Genomic DNA, 15240 nt, shown 5'->3' with positions numbered 1-15240 from the left:
AATGAAGTAGTCCTAAATTAATAAATTAAAGTGTATTCTTATTTTTGAATTTATCAAATTTAAATAAACTTTCACTTTTTCATTCTCCTAGTCATAATATTTTTAAGAAGTAATTTTATTTTATATTCTATGTGAAAATCAAATGTATTTTTATATTTTTAATTTAATTTCAATACATTTTATATATTTATTTAATCAGAATCAAGAATTTAAATGATTATACGTTCAAACAATTAATTATTCTTTATAAAATTTAATTTTTATACATGGTCCCATAATAATGAATTGTATGATTGTATCTACTATATTAGTAAAAGTATCTAATTTAAATTTGCTATTTAAAAAATAATTTAAATATATAAATTTAATTGAATGCTAGTATATTATAATTTAAACTGTTTTTAATATGTATTAATACTCTATGCATGAGATTGTTTTTTTAAAAAAGAAAAATTCAAACGTGGAAAAGCAGACAAGGCGGCGTTTGGACCAGCCTTTCCTCGCACCTCCTCTTGGCCTAATCGATGTGAAAACCGTGTCGTGTTAATCAACAACAATAGTAATAACTAATAAATAATAAAATTTAATTTTAATAAAATATAAAATAATTTTATACGCTACATCTAATTATTAAATAATATATTTACATATCATAACAAAATAAATACATATCATAAAAAAATAAATATAATTATATACCTGTATAAAATATTTAAAATATTAAAATTAAAAAAAGTAATATAATATCCTCTCTCCTCCAATTCACAATACTACTAAATAGTAAATACTAGTCCAAATTTGCATCTAAATTGGACTAATTTGACTAATTCTAAGATACTAATATTCTTCTATTCCATCTTAACTCCACTCGTCACCTACGATCTCTGATCTTCCAGTTGTCCACATTCAGATTCGTGGCTCGTGGGTGGATGGATCATGAATCCAATGCTCTTTTTTATTTATTCAAGTTCCCAAATGTCATCCCCTCTTTCATTCGTTTAAAACCAAATTATTAACATGGATATATCTTACTTATTTATTTAATTTGATTCTTCCACTTTTCCATTTCTTAACTCTTTCCTCAACCAGTTGACCATGTGCCCTTTAATTAAACTAATTAAAGATACAATATATATTTGATTATTCCCCCACCTCCCCCCAATCATGCAGATAAATTACACATAAATATGGCAAATATATATTAATATTAATTAATTACTTAATATCAACTAGAGTAGGAGGATATTGCACCATATTACCATGCTTATTATCCCAAGTTTAATTCTTATACCATGTTCGTGAATCATTGGAAAGATTTTTTTTAAAATAAATCGCAAAGTAATTATATTTGGGATAAGAATCTAAAATAAATTAGAATAAAATTGATAAATTTAAAACTATTATAAGCAAAAGCAGCATTTTGAAACTTATGATTATGAACAAAAATTTGTCTTTTTTCCCCGATAATAACTATAACTATAACTATACTATTTAACGACCGGTATCAAATATTAGATAATAATATATACAATAATTTCGTACTTACTTTTAAAATTGTACTACTTAAAATAATATTTTAATATTTTTAAATATAATAAATTATCTTAAAACAAATTTTCAATTACAGCAATTCAAACATAAATCAATAGTAATATAATCGATTATTTTTTTGAAATAAATATACAAATAAAAATTATTATAATAAATTAAAATTTGAAATACTTTAAAATATACTCTTGCTCTTTTTTAAGACAAAAATTTAAGTATAATTATCTTTATATAAAATTAATAATTAAAAATTATTAGGTAATAATGTAATTAAATATGTCTAAAACTGTAAGTGAATTTTCACTTTTTTTTTTTAATGACTTCCCTTATAAAACACATAAAAACCGTATCGTAAAGTTGCAAAATCACAAAATCACTGTTCTAAACTTGGAATGCATCTTCTTCCTATACGCGTTAAGAATTAGAATAAGTATAAACGCGCACAACCCCTTCATCACTTCAGCTTTAAATTCTCTCTCTCTCTCTCTCTCTCTCTCTCTCAGTTAGCAATTCCATTGCTGCAGAGTAAGAGAACTCAATCACAATTCACACACAAAACACAGAGACCCAAAATTTTCTTAATCCGACACAGACCCATAACACCATCCTTAAATTCTCATTGCAAATGACACTGTTGGGTGCATAGATCCATGAAATGCACCCATAAAGCTACCACCTTTTCTGCAATGCCCAGATCCAGCACCCAGCAATAAATAACAACAAAGTTCACAACTTTCTATTGAAATCGCAGGACCCAGAAGAAAAACTCCAAGACCCAGTTCCCAGAATGAAGGGTTCGAGCCGTTTCTTCACGGTGGGTCTTGTAGCTTCATGGTACTCCTCCAACATTGGCGTTCTCCTTCTCAACAAGTACCTTCTCAGCAACTATGGCTTCAAGTACCCGATCTTCCTCACCATGTGCCACATGACAGCATGTTCTTTGTTCAGTTATGTTGCCATAGCGTGGATGAAGGTGGTGCCTTTGCAAACCATACGATCCAGGGTTCAGTTCTTCAAGATCTCTGCTTTGAGCCTTATTTTTTGTGTCTCCGTTGTGTTTGGGAACGTGTCGTTGAGGTACCTTCCTGTGTCGTTTAACCAAGCAATTGGTGCCACAACGCCTTTCTTCACTGCCGTTTTTGCTTACCTAATGACGTTTAAGAGGGAGGCTTGGCTCACATATCTCACACTTGTTCCGGTTGTCACTGGTGTCATCATTGCCAGCGGGGTAAGTAAGTAACTTCAACAAAGTTGTGAGTTTCAAGTTACTGGGATTTTAGTGCATTTTGATTGATCTCTTGATATGTTAATTGGAATAGCATTACAGCAAGGTATAGGAAATACTTGGACTTTAGCTTCTTTATGCTTTGTTATTTTTTGTTTTCAGCTTCCCTATGATTTTGTGATTTGTTTAGGGTGTAGGGGTTTATTCAATTTAAGTAGTGGTTGATCTTTCTTTCTCTGATGTATGCCCGATGAATGGGGATTGATTGGTAAAAATGTAAAACCGCATTGGTTTCTTATGTGTTTTCATCTTCGTGTTTGGTCAATAGGGTGAACCAAGTTTCCATTTATTTGGATTCATTATATGTGTTGCTGCTACAGCTGCAAGAGCCCTGAAATCAGTGCTACAAGGGATTTTGCTTTCTTCCGAAGGGTAAGGGGTCGCTAATTAATTCATTATAATCATTAATGTGTAGTCTCTACTTGGTTTTCAAGTTATCTATTCAAATAACTGCTAACCTCCTTTTTCCCTCTGCATCAGAGAGAAGCTCAATTCTATGAATCTTCTCCTTTACATGGCTCCTATGGCGGTGGTTTTCCTTCTTCCCGCTACACTTATAATGGAAGAAAATGTGGTTGGAATCACTTTGGCGCTTGCCAGAGATGATTCCAAGATCATTTGGTATCTGCTATTCAATTCGGCGCTCGCATATTTTGTCAACCTGACCAATTTCTTGGTCACAAAACATACAAGTGCTCTGACCCTTCAGGTATGTCCACATAATTCAGATTGCACTCAGACCTCCCTTTTTACTTATTTATTTATTCCATTCCATCTAAAGTTAAATTTTTTTCCACTCCTAAAATTTTGGTAGTTGGGAAATCAGACCTCGGTGGTTGTCATGTATTTATCCAATCATTAGATAGTCTTAGTCACCATTAATTTTTTATTAGTTTATTGGCAATGTGCATTGGTTGGTGCTGGGTTGTCTCTGCTTGTTGAATATCTGTTCCCTGACTACCCGTTTCTCTTCTTTGACCACAATTTTCCTGAGGTTATTAGAATTTTCACATTGCCTAGTCATATAGATGATAATATAGTTTATCAAATGCCAAAGTTCTATTTTAGTCCTAGAAAGTTATAGTATTAGTTTTTCAAATGTTATTGTCACCATATAAGCAAGATTCAAAACGGTTCTAAAATTTGACTGTTCAGTCATTACTTTAGTGATTTACAGGGATGAATATGATGACATGTTGAATCTCTGAGGGACTCTAGCTGTCACAACAATCTTCCATTTAGGGACTAGTAGTGACAATGGTTTTTGGAGTTTGGTGAATTATTTGGGTGACTTCTGTAGTTCTATTTATTTGGAGGACTAAAATTAGAGTTTACTAATCAAAGTTAATCAATTATGCAGTTTCTTGGGAAATGTCTATGTGATTATTAAAGATGGCACTAACAATTCAAACTTGTTGCATAATTAGCTCATGGGATGTCACTCAACTTTTTGGACCATCTCTAATGCTGATGCTAGGTTATTGGTAGTATATAAGGATCTAAAATTAATATAGATACTATTCACGCTAGTTGACATTTTGCCATCAATATCCGAAATTACTTGTTAACCATGATTAGAATTTGGAACTAGAATTAATTATTTGCCCCCATGGTTTCTTAACTATAATTAATATGTTGACACGATTTCCCAAACACATTTTGCATATTTAGTGTAGATGACCTTAGGATGAGTAGGAGATGGTCAAATGCATACACAATTTGCACAAATTATTGATCCTCTTAATTGTTAAAAAAAATTGAGAGTAAAGTGTGATCTCTAACCCTTCATTGCTCTCATGTTTTTTTTTTGTTCCACTTATAAAATTAATGGTGAGAAATCATATTTTACTCCCTCATTGTTAAAAAAAATTGAGAGGATCCATTCCCCAAATTCTTGTATATTAGTTATAAAATATCAAAGACCCAAGTTCTCACCAATTTCTTGTTGCTGTTAGCTTTTCTTAGTTCTTATAGATATATGCTTTTGGATTAATGAAAGAAGTGTAACGGCGGACCTGTGGCTAGATTTGCATTTTATGTAGCCAAATATTGTATCTATGCTTAAGTTGATTCCTTGTAAACTCATATTTTATACTTTGGCTTATGCAGGTACTAGGGAATGCTAAAGGGGCTGTAGCAGTAGTAGTATCAATTCTAATATTTAGAAACCCAGTTTCGGTTACTGGAATGATGGGATACACCCTCACAGTCTTTGGAGTTATCCTTTACAGTGAAGCGAAAAAGCGAACCAAATGACACCATTCTTGTGAAGTTGACATTCAACTCCTTATATTTTGTCTTGGTGACCGCACTGCACAGACAACCTCCTCAATCAAAGATTATACAGAGGCAATTTGTTTAGCATGCTAGTGACATAAGATTCAGTTTTTCTGACTCTTGGTATACAATTTTTTCTTTTTTTGGTTTTACTCCTCACACGTAAAACCTCGATTGAATGGGTTAACAGTTGTATAAACATTTATTTAGAAATAGTCCTCACAGTTGAAAAGTTGCGATAATTGACTTGTTATTATCCTCCTTCACTTAGAGGAATGTCTTCTCTGTCATTTTATTCTTTTGGGATAAGAGTGGTAGAATTGAACCACTACTCATATGTTGTTAACACTACCCACATTCGTTTATTAATGATATGATTCGTATCTTTAGCTCTCATAGCCTTGATGCCCAAAATTGTCTCGTTTACTGATTCTCATATAGACTCTATTTTGAATCCCATAATTCGAAATGATCCCAAAATTTTAACTAGATCAAACTTTACAAAAACATTCATGGTCAGGTACCTCAATTAGTGGAGACCATGTCAAGCACTTCCATAACCAGATACATGAATGCTATCTAATCATGTTTGAAGGGGGTGTAGATCCCTGCTGATGGCAATGCTGTGGAGGCGGAATAATGCTGTCTCTTCCACTTAATGGAAGATCAAGCTTGGCCAAGTTTGGATCAGATCGATGCTTCTCCCAAGCTGCTGCGAAATGCTGGCCTTTGGTTCTAGGTAAGCAAAAAAAACCTTGAGACCAATTGAGGGAATTAATAAAGTATATAGTTAAATTATTCCATAAAAAAAAGTTAAAAGTCTTACCCTTGAAGTAGGATTAGTATCTGATATATATTTGATCTAACCTCCTCTCTAGCCGTTCTCAAAGCTGCCTCCTTATAAACAAGGGCAAGTTCATCTACCAATCTGAAGTCAAATCATGTTCCAACAGGAATAAGGTATAAAGAAATATCAAGGAATAGTTTAATATCCACATTGCAAAGATCCAGCCGGATAAGTGGGAAACCACACAATTAAATTGCAATCTAGGAAGTCAATGGAAGCCTACAACCAGAATTTAAGCATCGTGCACAAGGAACTAATCAAGGAAAATTAACTACTAAAGCATCACTTAAAATTCAAGCCCTTTTCTTATTTATTCTTTTCCTCATTTTCAACCCGTTATTGTTTTGTTAACATCTTAAAATGAAGGGCCACTGACTTCAGACAGTTACTTCAGAGTAGCATTATGATCTTGCCAAAAAGAAAATAAAAAAATAACAAACAGCAGAGTTAATAAGAAATCACTACAACTGAGGCATTGACACTATGAAAGTAGATACTAAACTGCTACCCAAAAATTAATTAATTGATACCCTGTTTATCAAGCATTTCAATGCAGCATTTATCTGAAATAAAAATGTCATGTAGTTGAAATTTAAATTCACCTTTCAACATATGGTGAGTTCCTAACCCAAGTCAATCTCAGAACTACATAAGTACATTTTAGAACCTGCAGAATAACATAACAGCAGAGTTAATAAGAAATCACTACAATAAAAACAACAATGAAGCCTTATCCCATAGGGTGGGTCGGCTACAAAGGTGATAGATCGAATAATGATATTATGCCCTGCCATATCATATATTAACTAAGCTCATCACCTTAGATCTCTTGGGCACCTTAGTAAAAAATTACTACAATTTCCACTAAAAACTAGAACAAAATTGTTTATATTGAATTATTGATCAATGTCCAATCCATACAAATAGAATACTAGAGTAGAAAGCCAATACAAACTATTGCAATTGTCCAGAATGTATTTCAACATTGCAAATTGCACCCAACAATTTTAGTTCAGAGCTGGAAAATGTTATAGTCAAAATCATGACATAAACTTGGAATGTGTTTTCTAAATGTTGAAGGCATAACCTGGTGAATTCCTAAAACTTCCCCATAGACATAGAAAGATACTTACCAAAATAAGAGTCTCATCGTCATCGACATGCATCCACTGAAAAAATAAAGGGAAAATGCGCCTGAAGTGTGCTAATAACACAAGACCAACTGCATTAAATATTGAATCGGAAAATTTAAGCCATGCAATGCGGCGTTCTTTGTTTTTGGGCTGGCGCTCCAAGTGACTTAACATCTCATTTAGCATCTTTTCAAACCTGTTCAAGGCAATGTTACATTGAAGTCGACATAGAAGAAAGCGGAAATTAGAAACATTTAAGTCTCATTATTGACCAATTAAAAGGCAGACATGTGATATGAGCAACTTTAGATTATAATTCCAAAATCAGAGATTTGGTGGAACACTTTCTGACATACATAACAGGTAAGTTATGCAGCTTTTTCTGGGTAACAGCAAGTTACCCAACATGATCAATCAAGTGAAAAAGAATAAAGTACCAAGCATTTCAAAATTAGTATTCAGACAGGAGAAATGACAAGAACTGCATTTTCTGACTACATAATTTTTCTCACAGGCATAGGAATTCAATTTGCTAATAATTCCAATGCCACAATTCTAGGTGGTATATGCAGACATAAAATATTCGCTATATGTCATGTATTAGTTAAAGGACATTGTGTAGAAATGGAAATATACCAGGGACTACGTGGATTACTTCTCTGAGTCAGAGTTGAAATAACTACTGATGTCTCAACCACCTGCTGCCATATCTCATCCGTAGAAGCAATATTCTGGCAACAAGCATCAAGAATCACATCCGCATATGAACCAATCTCAGCAGCAGCAACATTTTTTCCAAGATGTGCAAAACAAACCATCCCCTGCCCCTGAAATCGTACAAGGAAAAAAGATTTACCAAAAATTGACCAACTTTTATTTAAGATTCAAACCTTCTAAACGATTTTCCTAGAAAATTAGTACAACCTCAAAGAAGAAACTACTAGTCTAAAACCCAGTTTCATGTTTCAGTTGCAGTTATAGCATACCATACCTTCACCTCTGGCGACCAATGATCAATGGCAGTCAGCGAACAAGGAATCACCAATCCATAAAACTTGCCCAAAAGAGGATAATCAACCTGTGACACAAAACCAGTTCAAACCCCTGAACAGCTCAGTTCTCAATGCATCACAAAGGGAAAAAACAGAGCCAAAGTTCATTCTTTTATCTACCCCTTGTGCTTGAACAATAATCAAATCTCTGTAACACTAGTAGCTCCAGAGAAACAAACCGTACTCCAAATGAATCACACTAAAACCTAAGTAGCACCCTTTTGTACAAAATGCGCTTTACCATTAAAAACCAAACATAATTTTGCCAACTATGTTGAAATCAACGGACACTCAATGTGAACCTTTCGAACTACAGTGTGAGTTGTCATAACTGAAATCAAAACAAGCCATAATACCTGAGTGACAAACCATCGTAACTGAAAAGCAGCCAGAACGGCAAACCCAACCGGCACCCTAGCTGAAGCAGCGGAGAACTCATCATTATCATCACTCTTATCAATGGAGCTCTCCTTTATCCTCTCCTTGAGAAGCGGCAACACCTCAGGAACCAGCTCCACCACCAACCTTCAAACAAAAAATTACCCAAAGAGAGTGAATGATTGATCCCAATGATACAATTAACAGAAAACTAACTTTCCAATTTGGTCTCCAACTAACTAATAACAGAAAATTAACTTCTCAACTAATACATTAGTCTCTATCTAACTGACTAATAAAATAAGAATTTTTAAAACCACCTCTTCTCTTTCGGGAGCGAGTCACAACTCAGCCCGAACTCGGCAACGTTATCGAAGATCCCACCCTCATCCGCTGCGGCGGCAGCGTATTGTTGGGAGAATTCAAGGAAGGAGGCCGCGGCGAGTGAGGAGAGGTGCGTGGGGATCCAGGATAGGAGCGTGGATTGGTCGGAGGTGAAGGGCTTGAAGGTTGAAGCGGAGGATAAGAGCGTGCAGGCGAGGGCGAAGTCCTTGATGGAATCGCTTAGGGCAGTGGTGGTGTTGGAAGCATCGGACGGCGGCGGAAGAAGGAGTGGTTGGAGGAATGCTTTGACGGAGACGGAGGAGCTCTCAGGAGCAGTGTAAGGAGTTCCGGCGAGGCACTCCGCGATTTCGTTCGATAACCTAATAAAAATTAAAGAAAAGAAAATTGCAGTATGAGAAAACGGCAATAAAGGAGAGAGAGAGAGAGAGAGTATCCGACCGATTGAGAAGCTCCCGGAGAGTTGAATGTGAATCCGACATTTGGTGGATGCTCTCTCTCCCCCTCTGGTTCGTTTACGACGGCGGGCCTTTAACTCTGCTGCTCCCTAACGAGTTTTTTTTTTTCCGATGAGAAGCAGCAGTTGGCTCATATTTTTGGATATTGGATTAGTTTAGGTGTGATGCTTTATTATTTGGATGTTATGGTATTTTACGAAGTTTTTGGGGACTAATAATTTGTAGGTAGGAGGCCGATTGCTTTAGTCTGATTTTTTTTTAACGGCTCTATCGAGCATACAACGAAAAATCTGAACAATATAATAATAGATTGGAAATTTGGTTCAATGAAATTAAAAAAAATTACCATTTATTATAATCTAATTTACTAAATTACCAATTTTTTTTCACCAGCTCCATCGTCATCTCCGAAATCATTCTCACTACCACTGGTTCGTTAATAAGGACCCTCATCAACATTGCTTCAGACTAAAAATGAATAGCATTGTCAGACTCCTTCTTGTCGTCGTTGCTTGGCTTGTCACGCACCATCACCGGCATCACTCACTCCTAGTGAAAATAACTATCCACTTAAAGATAAAAGTAATCATCCGCATATCTAGTAAATTGAATATCTAGTATATTTTAATTGTATATAACTAAATCCAATCCAATCAAATAAGCATCAACATAAGAATTAAAATAATCATCTGCATACCTACTAAAATGACCATCATGAACTAGCCATGATTGAATACCAGAACTTGAACTCAAGAAGGTGGCAAACGAAGGGATGGAACTCATCGGAGCCCCTGGTGGGGAGAGTTGTACCGTCGTAGAGTTCCTAAATTTCCGGATCAACCTAAGGGAAAAGGAAGCCTATAAGGAGGTTGAGCATGTAGATTTCGAGGATGTAGGAGACGATATAGAAGTCTTGGATCAAGTAAAAGCGCAGAACATAGATACAAGTGATGGTCAAGGAACCAATCCAGTGGCTGAGCATGTGCGACGTGGTCTTGTCGAGAAAATGTTGGTACTGTCGCGACACCATGAATTTCCAGCGCGATATGGCACCATCCAATGAGAAATAGTTGGCGGAGGTGGAAGAGATCGACGCCAGTGAGGGGTGCAAAACGATGTCACTACCTGGGTTGGAAGAGAACATGCTGCAGCGGTGAGGGCGGCGGCGGTGTCAAGACCTTTGTGGCAACGACGATGACGATTGCGGGAGAGACTGACGCCGTTGAGGGGGTGGGGTGCAAAACGTATAATATATGGATGTGTAATCGTACATAGTGGCTTAGGTGCTAATTCTAATGTTTTCAAATTTTAAAATATGTTTTTTAATTTCAAATTTATCTTCTTTTTTAAACTGTTGTTCACGTTGTTTACTATATACATTGTTCTCCTATATTTTTCTTTTTTTTTTAAAAAAGAAAAGGACAAATAGGTCTTTGACCTTTTGGCCACAGACATTTAAATCTCCGAAAATTTGAAAATACATTTAAGTCCTTGACATTCTCAAAACTTAGACAAATCGATCTCTCTGTTCACTTAGGTCTGCCAGACCCAATGAAAAAATCAAACCTGGCTTCCGTTGTACTGACATGGCCGATATACGGATGCACAAGTGGAAGAGTTTTTAAAATGAGGCAAATTATACCCAAGAATCGATATGTCCAAGTTTTAAAAAGGTCAAGAACTTAAATGTATTTTCAAATCCTCAGAGATTTAAATGTCCATAGATCAAAAGGTTAAGGACCTATTTGTCCTGTTCACTTTTTTAAATATACAGAAACACAATACAGGGGGAATATTGTATTTTTTTAAATTTAAAAAGACAATACAAAGGAGCATATTGTATTAATTTAATATTTAACTTACAATACAAGAGAGGCGTATTGACAATACAAGGGACGTATTGTCAGGACGCAGGGAGCGGATTGATATTACACATGAGGCGTATTATAATTTTCAGATTAAAAAATATACCTCGAGTATTATAAAAGGAGGAACAAATTTGTTAAGTTGAGTGTGAGCGTGAGAATATTTATTTCGTTGAAAGAGTAAGAGAATAAAAATGGAAGGATGTGTTAGTTTGAGAAAATATTACAATGGCCAAATATTTCTCCAAACATCTAAAGGTATGAGTTTTGTATGTGAAAATTCATACGATGTCGTTATTCCTTTTAAAATAAATGTGAGAAATTTGAGAGTATACTTTGTTAATGTATTGATAGTCAAATATTAAAGAGAGTTACAAATATTCTTTATAGACAGCTTGTGTTAGTATTTGGTAGTTTTGTTTAGTTTCAAATAATGTATATGGTTGACGATGCAAGTATGCAATGAATGTTTTTGATCTTCTAGCAAACATGAGCACAAGTGTCAGTTATCGAGTTATATGTTGAGTTCGAAGAATTAGTTGAGGTTGATTTATCCGAGGCTAACATCCACTGGATGGTTTATAACACTGAAAGCGAATAGGAATTTGAGGGCACTTATCATATTATTGGTCCAACTGAAGATGTAGACGAAGATGATATCATAGCTAAGCCTGACGTTGCAGATGTGACAAACGCACTAAAAACCAACATCCATCTAGAAATCATTCTTTTATGCACGTTTTGAATTAGATGCTATGAATGCATCAGAATTTTCTGAGTTTGTCTATGTAGATAAGTAGTCATCTATTATTATTATTATTATTATTATTATTATTATTATTATTATTATTGGTGTAGACTCTGTTGTTGTTACGGATGGTGAATTTGTCATCGGCATGGAGTTTAGTTCTATAGAAACTGTGATTGCAGCAATTAAAGATTATATCATTCATAGGGGTGTGGATTATCTAGTGTGTGAATCTGAGCCAATCACATTTTATGCTAAGTGTATACAATATGGAACAAGTTGAGATTGGTTTATCAGCAAGGTTCTGAAAAACGGATCGATTATCAAACTGTTTTAGTTACTGGTTCATTGGTTTATTGGTCCAAACGGTCTAATTAGTGGTTCAACTGAAAGAACTGTTTTAAAATAAAATAATAAATAAATTATAAATAAACATCGTAAAATATAATTATAGTCTAATATAAATATTAAAAGATTTTCCAAATTTAAAACACTACATAAAATATCCTTAGCCAAATCTATATGATCTTATCAAAATGCAAACTCAACTTAAATAGTTAAAAAAATATCAAATATTAAATGCTAACATAAAGATTTATCAATCATCAAAATCCGTAAGAACTTGTTGCAGACTACACAAACAGCAGCTCTCAAAGGATAGACCTAATCAAAAACAACATTAACAAGAGACTAAACAGAGCATAAAGTAGCCACACTAAACCTAAAATCAATAAAGATAAAAAAATAAAAAATTTCAATAATGAATTGATTTCTATTTTTTGCAACAGCAAAAAAATTTAACAAAAATTTTAGAAATTGAAAAAACAGTAGCAGCACAAAATCAATGAGTAGAAGCATAAAATTTTTAGTATTTATTTAATTTCTATGTTTAGCAGCAGCAACCAAATTTCAACAAAACTTTCAAAAATTAAAAACATAGCAGCAGCACAAAATCAATGAGTAGCAGCACAAAATTTGAATAATGATTTCCTTTCCATTAGTCGATTGACAAATTTTGCTCCAATCAATAGGAAAATTAGCATTATCATCAACAGACAAATAGATTGACAAGTAGTTTACTTTATTCCCTTTTGAATGTATACGAATCCGCCTAAAAATCAAATCCAAATACCAAAAGCATAACTTAACAGAACCAAAAATAAAAAGCATCAGCAACAAAAATTACCAAATACCAAAAGCAGAACTTAACATAACCAAAAATAAAAAAGAATCAATAAAAAATTAAATACCAGCAATAAATAATCACCCCTAAACCCTTGAATCAATAACTATTTCAAAAAAATTCAGAAACATTATACTAAAAAACCCCTAAACGGCACATCAGCATAAGATAACAAATCATTGATCATAAATTTCAAATTCAAAACACTGATCTCAAAGTAATTAATTTCAGTTTCAGAAATCCCAAATAATTGATTAGAGACCATCAAAATAAAATTCAAAACACCGAAACAGACTCAACAGAGCATCAAAGGAAATTATTAAACAATGCCACTAACCTTCCACTGACAGTAGGACGATGACGGCGAGACAACAAAGACATGATGGCGCAGCAACTGGAAGCCTCGAACAATGAAGTCACCGGGGGAATGGACGACGTGTCGAGTTAGAAGAGAAGGTCTGGCTGTTTGGGTTTGGGAGAGAGGAAGGAGGAGGCCGCGGAGACGCCAAAAACCACGGATGGCGGCGACGGTTCCGTTGATGAAGCTGGGTTTAGGGTTCCTTAAGGCTTGTTTGTGAGGAGTGTGAGTATCAACGGAGTGGTGTTTGGGGGAAGGCAGTTAACCGGGTGACGGACTTGTGTGGTGGTGAGAGATTTTGTTTTTTTTAAACAACGAAAATGGCGTTGTTTCAGAAGAACCGGTCAATTTCTGATCCGGTCCAACCGGCCAGTTACTGGCCAGTTCAGCGATTTTTTAGTGATTTGAAGGGCGGTTTTAGGAGAAAGATCGGACCATTTTCTACGCCAGTTCCTGGTTAAACCGGTTCGACTGGACGGTTCGGTCTGGTTTTCAAAACATTGCTTATCATGGCTAGTCTTATTAAGAGAAAGTTTTGTTGGGTTATAAGGTGGTATAATAGTAGTCACACATGCACCAAAATGATAATTTCTTAAGATCATGCTAAGCTAAACTCATAAATGATTGTAGAGGTGATAAAGCCATTGGTTGAAGTTGATTCATCTTTAAAGGTAAAATCTGTGATTGCTGAAGCGCAACTGAAATTCAATTATACGATAATGTACCACAAAGCATGGCTAGCTAAGCAAAAGGCAATTGCAAAAAAATTTGGTGGTTGGAAAGCTTCTTATGAAACTTTGTCATCGTGGTTTAAAACAATGGTACAAAAGGATTTATCAGCAGCAGTTGAGATCGAAACTACACCAACATACCAAGGGGATGAGGTGCTCCAAGGCTGCATTTGTTTGCTTAGACATGGATACTAGTACATAGACACGATGGTACACGTCCACTGTTTGTTTACCAAGACACGAATTTTGAATGGACATGGTGGTATACACAGAATACATGTGTTCAGTGTCTCTCTTTAAAGTTGAGACACTGAGACACAACCTTTTCTACTTTTATCCATAGTTAATTGCAAAATCCAGCCTACCTCAACCCTATTCTAACCCCTTTCTCTACTCCCTCTTCTTTCTCCATCACTCTTCTACCTTTTTCCAGATTCTTCTCCTCTGCCATAGATCCGATCGGTGCCACTATGCCTCCCTCCTCCGATGGTGCTCTCTCTCTCTCTCTCTCTCTCTCTCTCTCTCTCTCTCTCTCTCTCTCTCTCTCTCTCTCTCTCTCTCTCGCTCGCTCGCTCTCGCCAAACTCTTCTTTGTTGCATTCTTAAATTTGTGTCTCCTCCACACTCTTTTGTTATCGGCTTTCTCGGATCTGTGCTGCATTTGCATCGCTGCTGCCACTCGTCCAGATCTGTCGCCCTCGCTGTCCATCCCTCGCGACACAGAGTCACAACATTGTCTAACTCATAGCGAGTTGCAGCAGCATCCAACCCTCTCGACACAACAAGTCATTGTCGCCATCCAACGCTCGTGCCCAGAAAATCGTAACACGTTCCTCTAATCCTTCTCTCACCGTCTCCTTCATCTCTTTCATTCTCTTGTGATTTTTTTTAATTTTGGTTATAGTTACTGTGATTATTGCCTCTGTCTTCTTTGTCTTTTTTTCTTTTTTTTTTTGGAGATAAATGATGATTATTAAAAAAATTATCAATGATTTTTTGGTAATTATAGATTATGATGAAGATGATAAATCTGATA

The 15240-nt window shown here is 35.1% G+C and overlaps 2 protein-coding genes across 3 annotated transcripts; one reads left to right on the top strand and one right to left on the bottom strand.

Moving 5' to 3' along the window:
• The first annotated feature begins 1906 nt into the window (after positions 1 to 1906).
• On the top strand, positions 1907 to 5524 carry LOC112715438 (probable sugar phosphate/phosphate translocator At3g11320). Its single transcript, XM_025767206.3, has 4 exons — positions 1907 to 2776; positions 3102 to 3205; positions 3314 to 3542; positions 4943 to 5524. The coding sequence occupies exons 1-4, from the start codon at positions 2336 to 2338 to the stop codon at positions 5087 to 5089; spliced, it is 921 nt and encodes a 306-aa protein (XP_025622991.1). The 5' UTR covers positions 1907 to 2335; the 3' UTR covers positions 5090 to 5524.
• On the bottom strand, positions 5512 to 9598 carry LOC112715437 (uncharacterized protein At2g39910). Of its 2 annotated transcripts, none has more exons than XM_025767204.2 (9): positions 9304 to 9598; positions 8841 to 9224; positions 8499 to 8667; positions 8082 to 8168; positions 7727 to 7917; positions 7091 to 7286; positions 6560 to 6624; positions 5937 to 6038; positions 5512 to 5845 (listed from the first exon to the last, which is right to left on the bottom strand). In XM_025767204.2, the coding sequence occupies exons 1-9, from the start codon at positions 9342 to 9344 to the stop codon at positions 5686 to 5688; spliced, it is 1395 nt and encodes a 464-aa protein (XP_025622989.1). In that variant the 5' UTR covers positions 9345 to 9598; the 3' UTR covers positions 5512 to 5685. The 2 variants fall into 2 exon arrangements, with proteins under 2 accessions (XP_025622989.1, XP_025622990.1); XM_025767205.3 differs by having other exon boundaries at positions 5512 to 5864; positions 9304 to 9533.
• Positions 9599 to 15240: the final 5642 nt, after the last annotated feature.

Source organism: Arachis hypogaea, chromosome 10 (assembly GCF_003086295.3).
Source record: "Arachis hypogaea cultivar Tifrunner chromosome 10, arahy.Tifrunner.gnm2.J5K5, whole genome shotgun sequence".
Lineage (NCBI taxonomy): Eukaryota > Viridiplantae > Streptophyta > Magnoliopsida > Fabales > Fabaceae > Arachis > Arachis hypogaea.
Note: the sequence above shows the minus strand (reverse complement) of the source record. Positions and strands in the feature narration are given on the sequence as shown.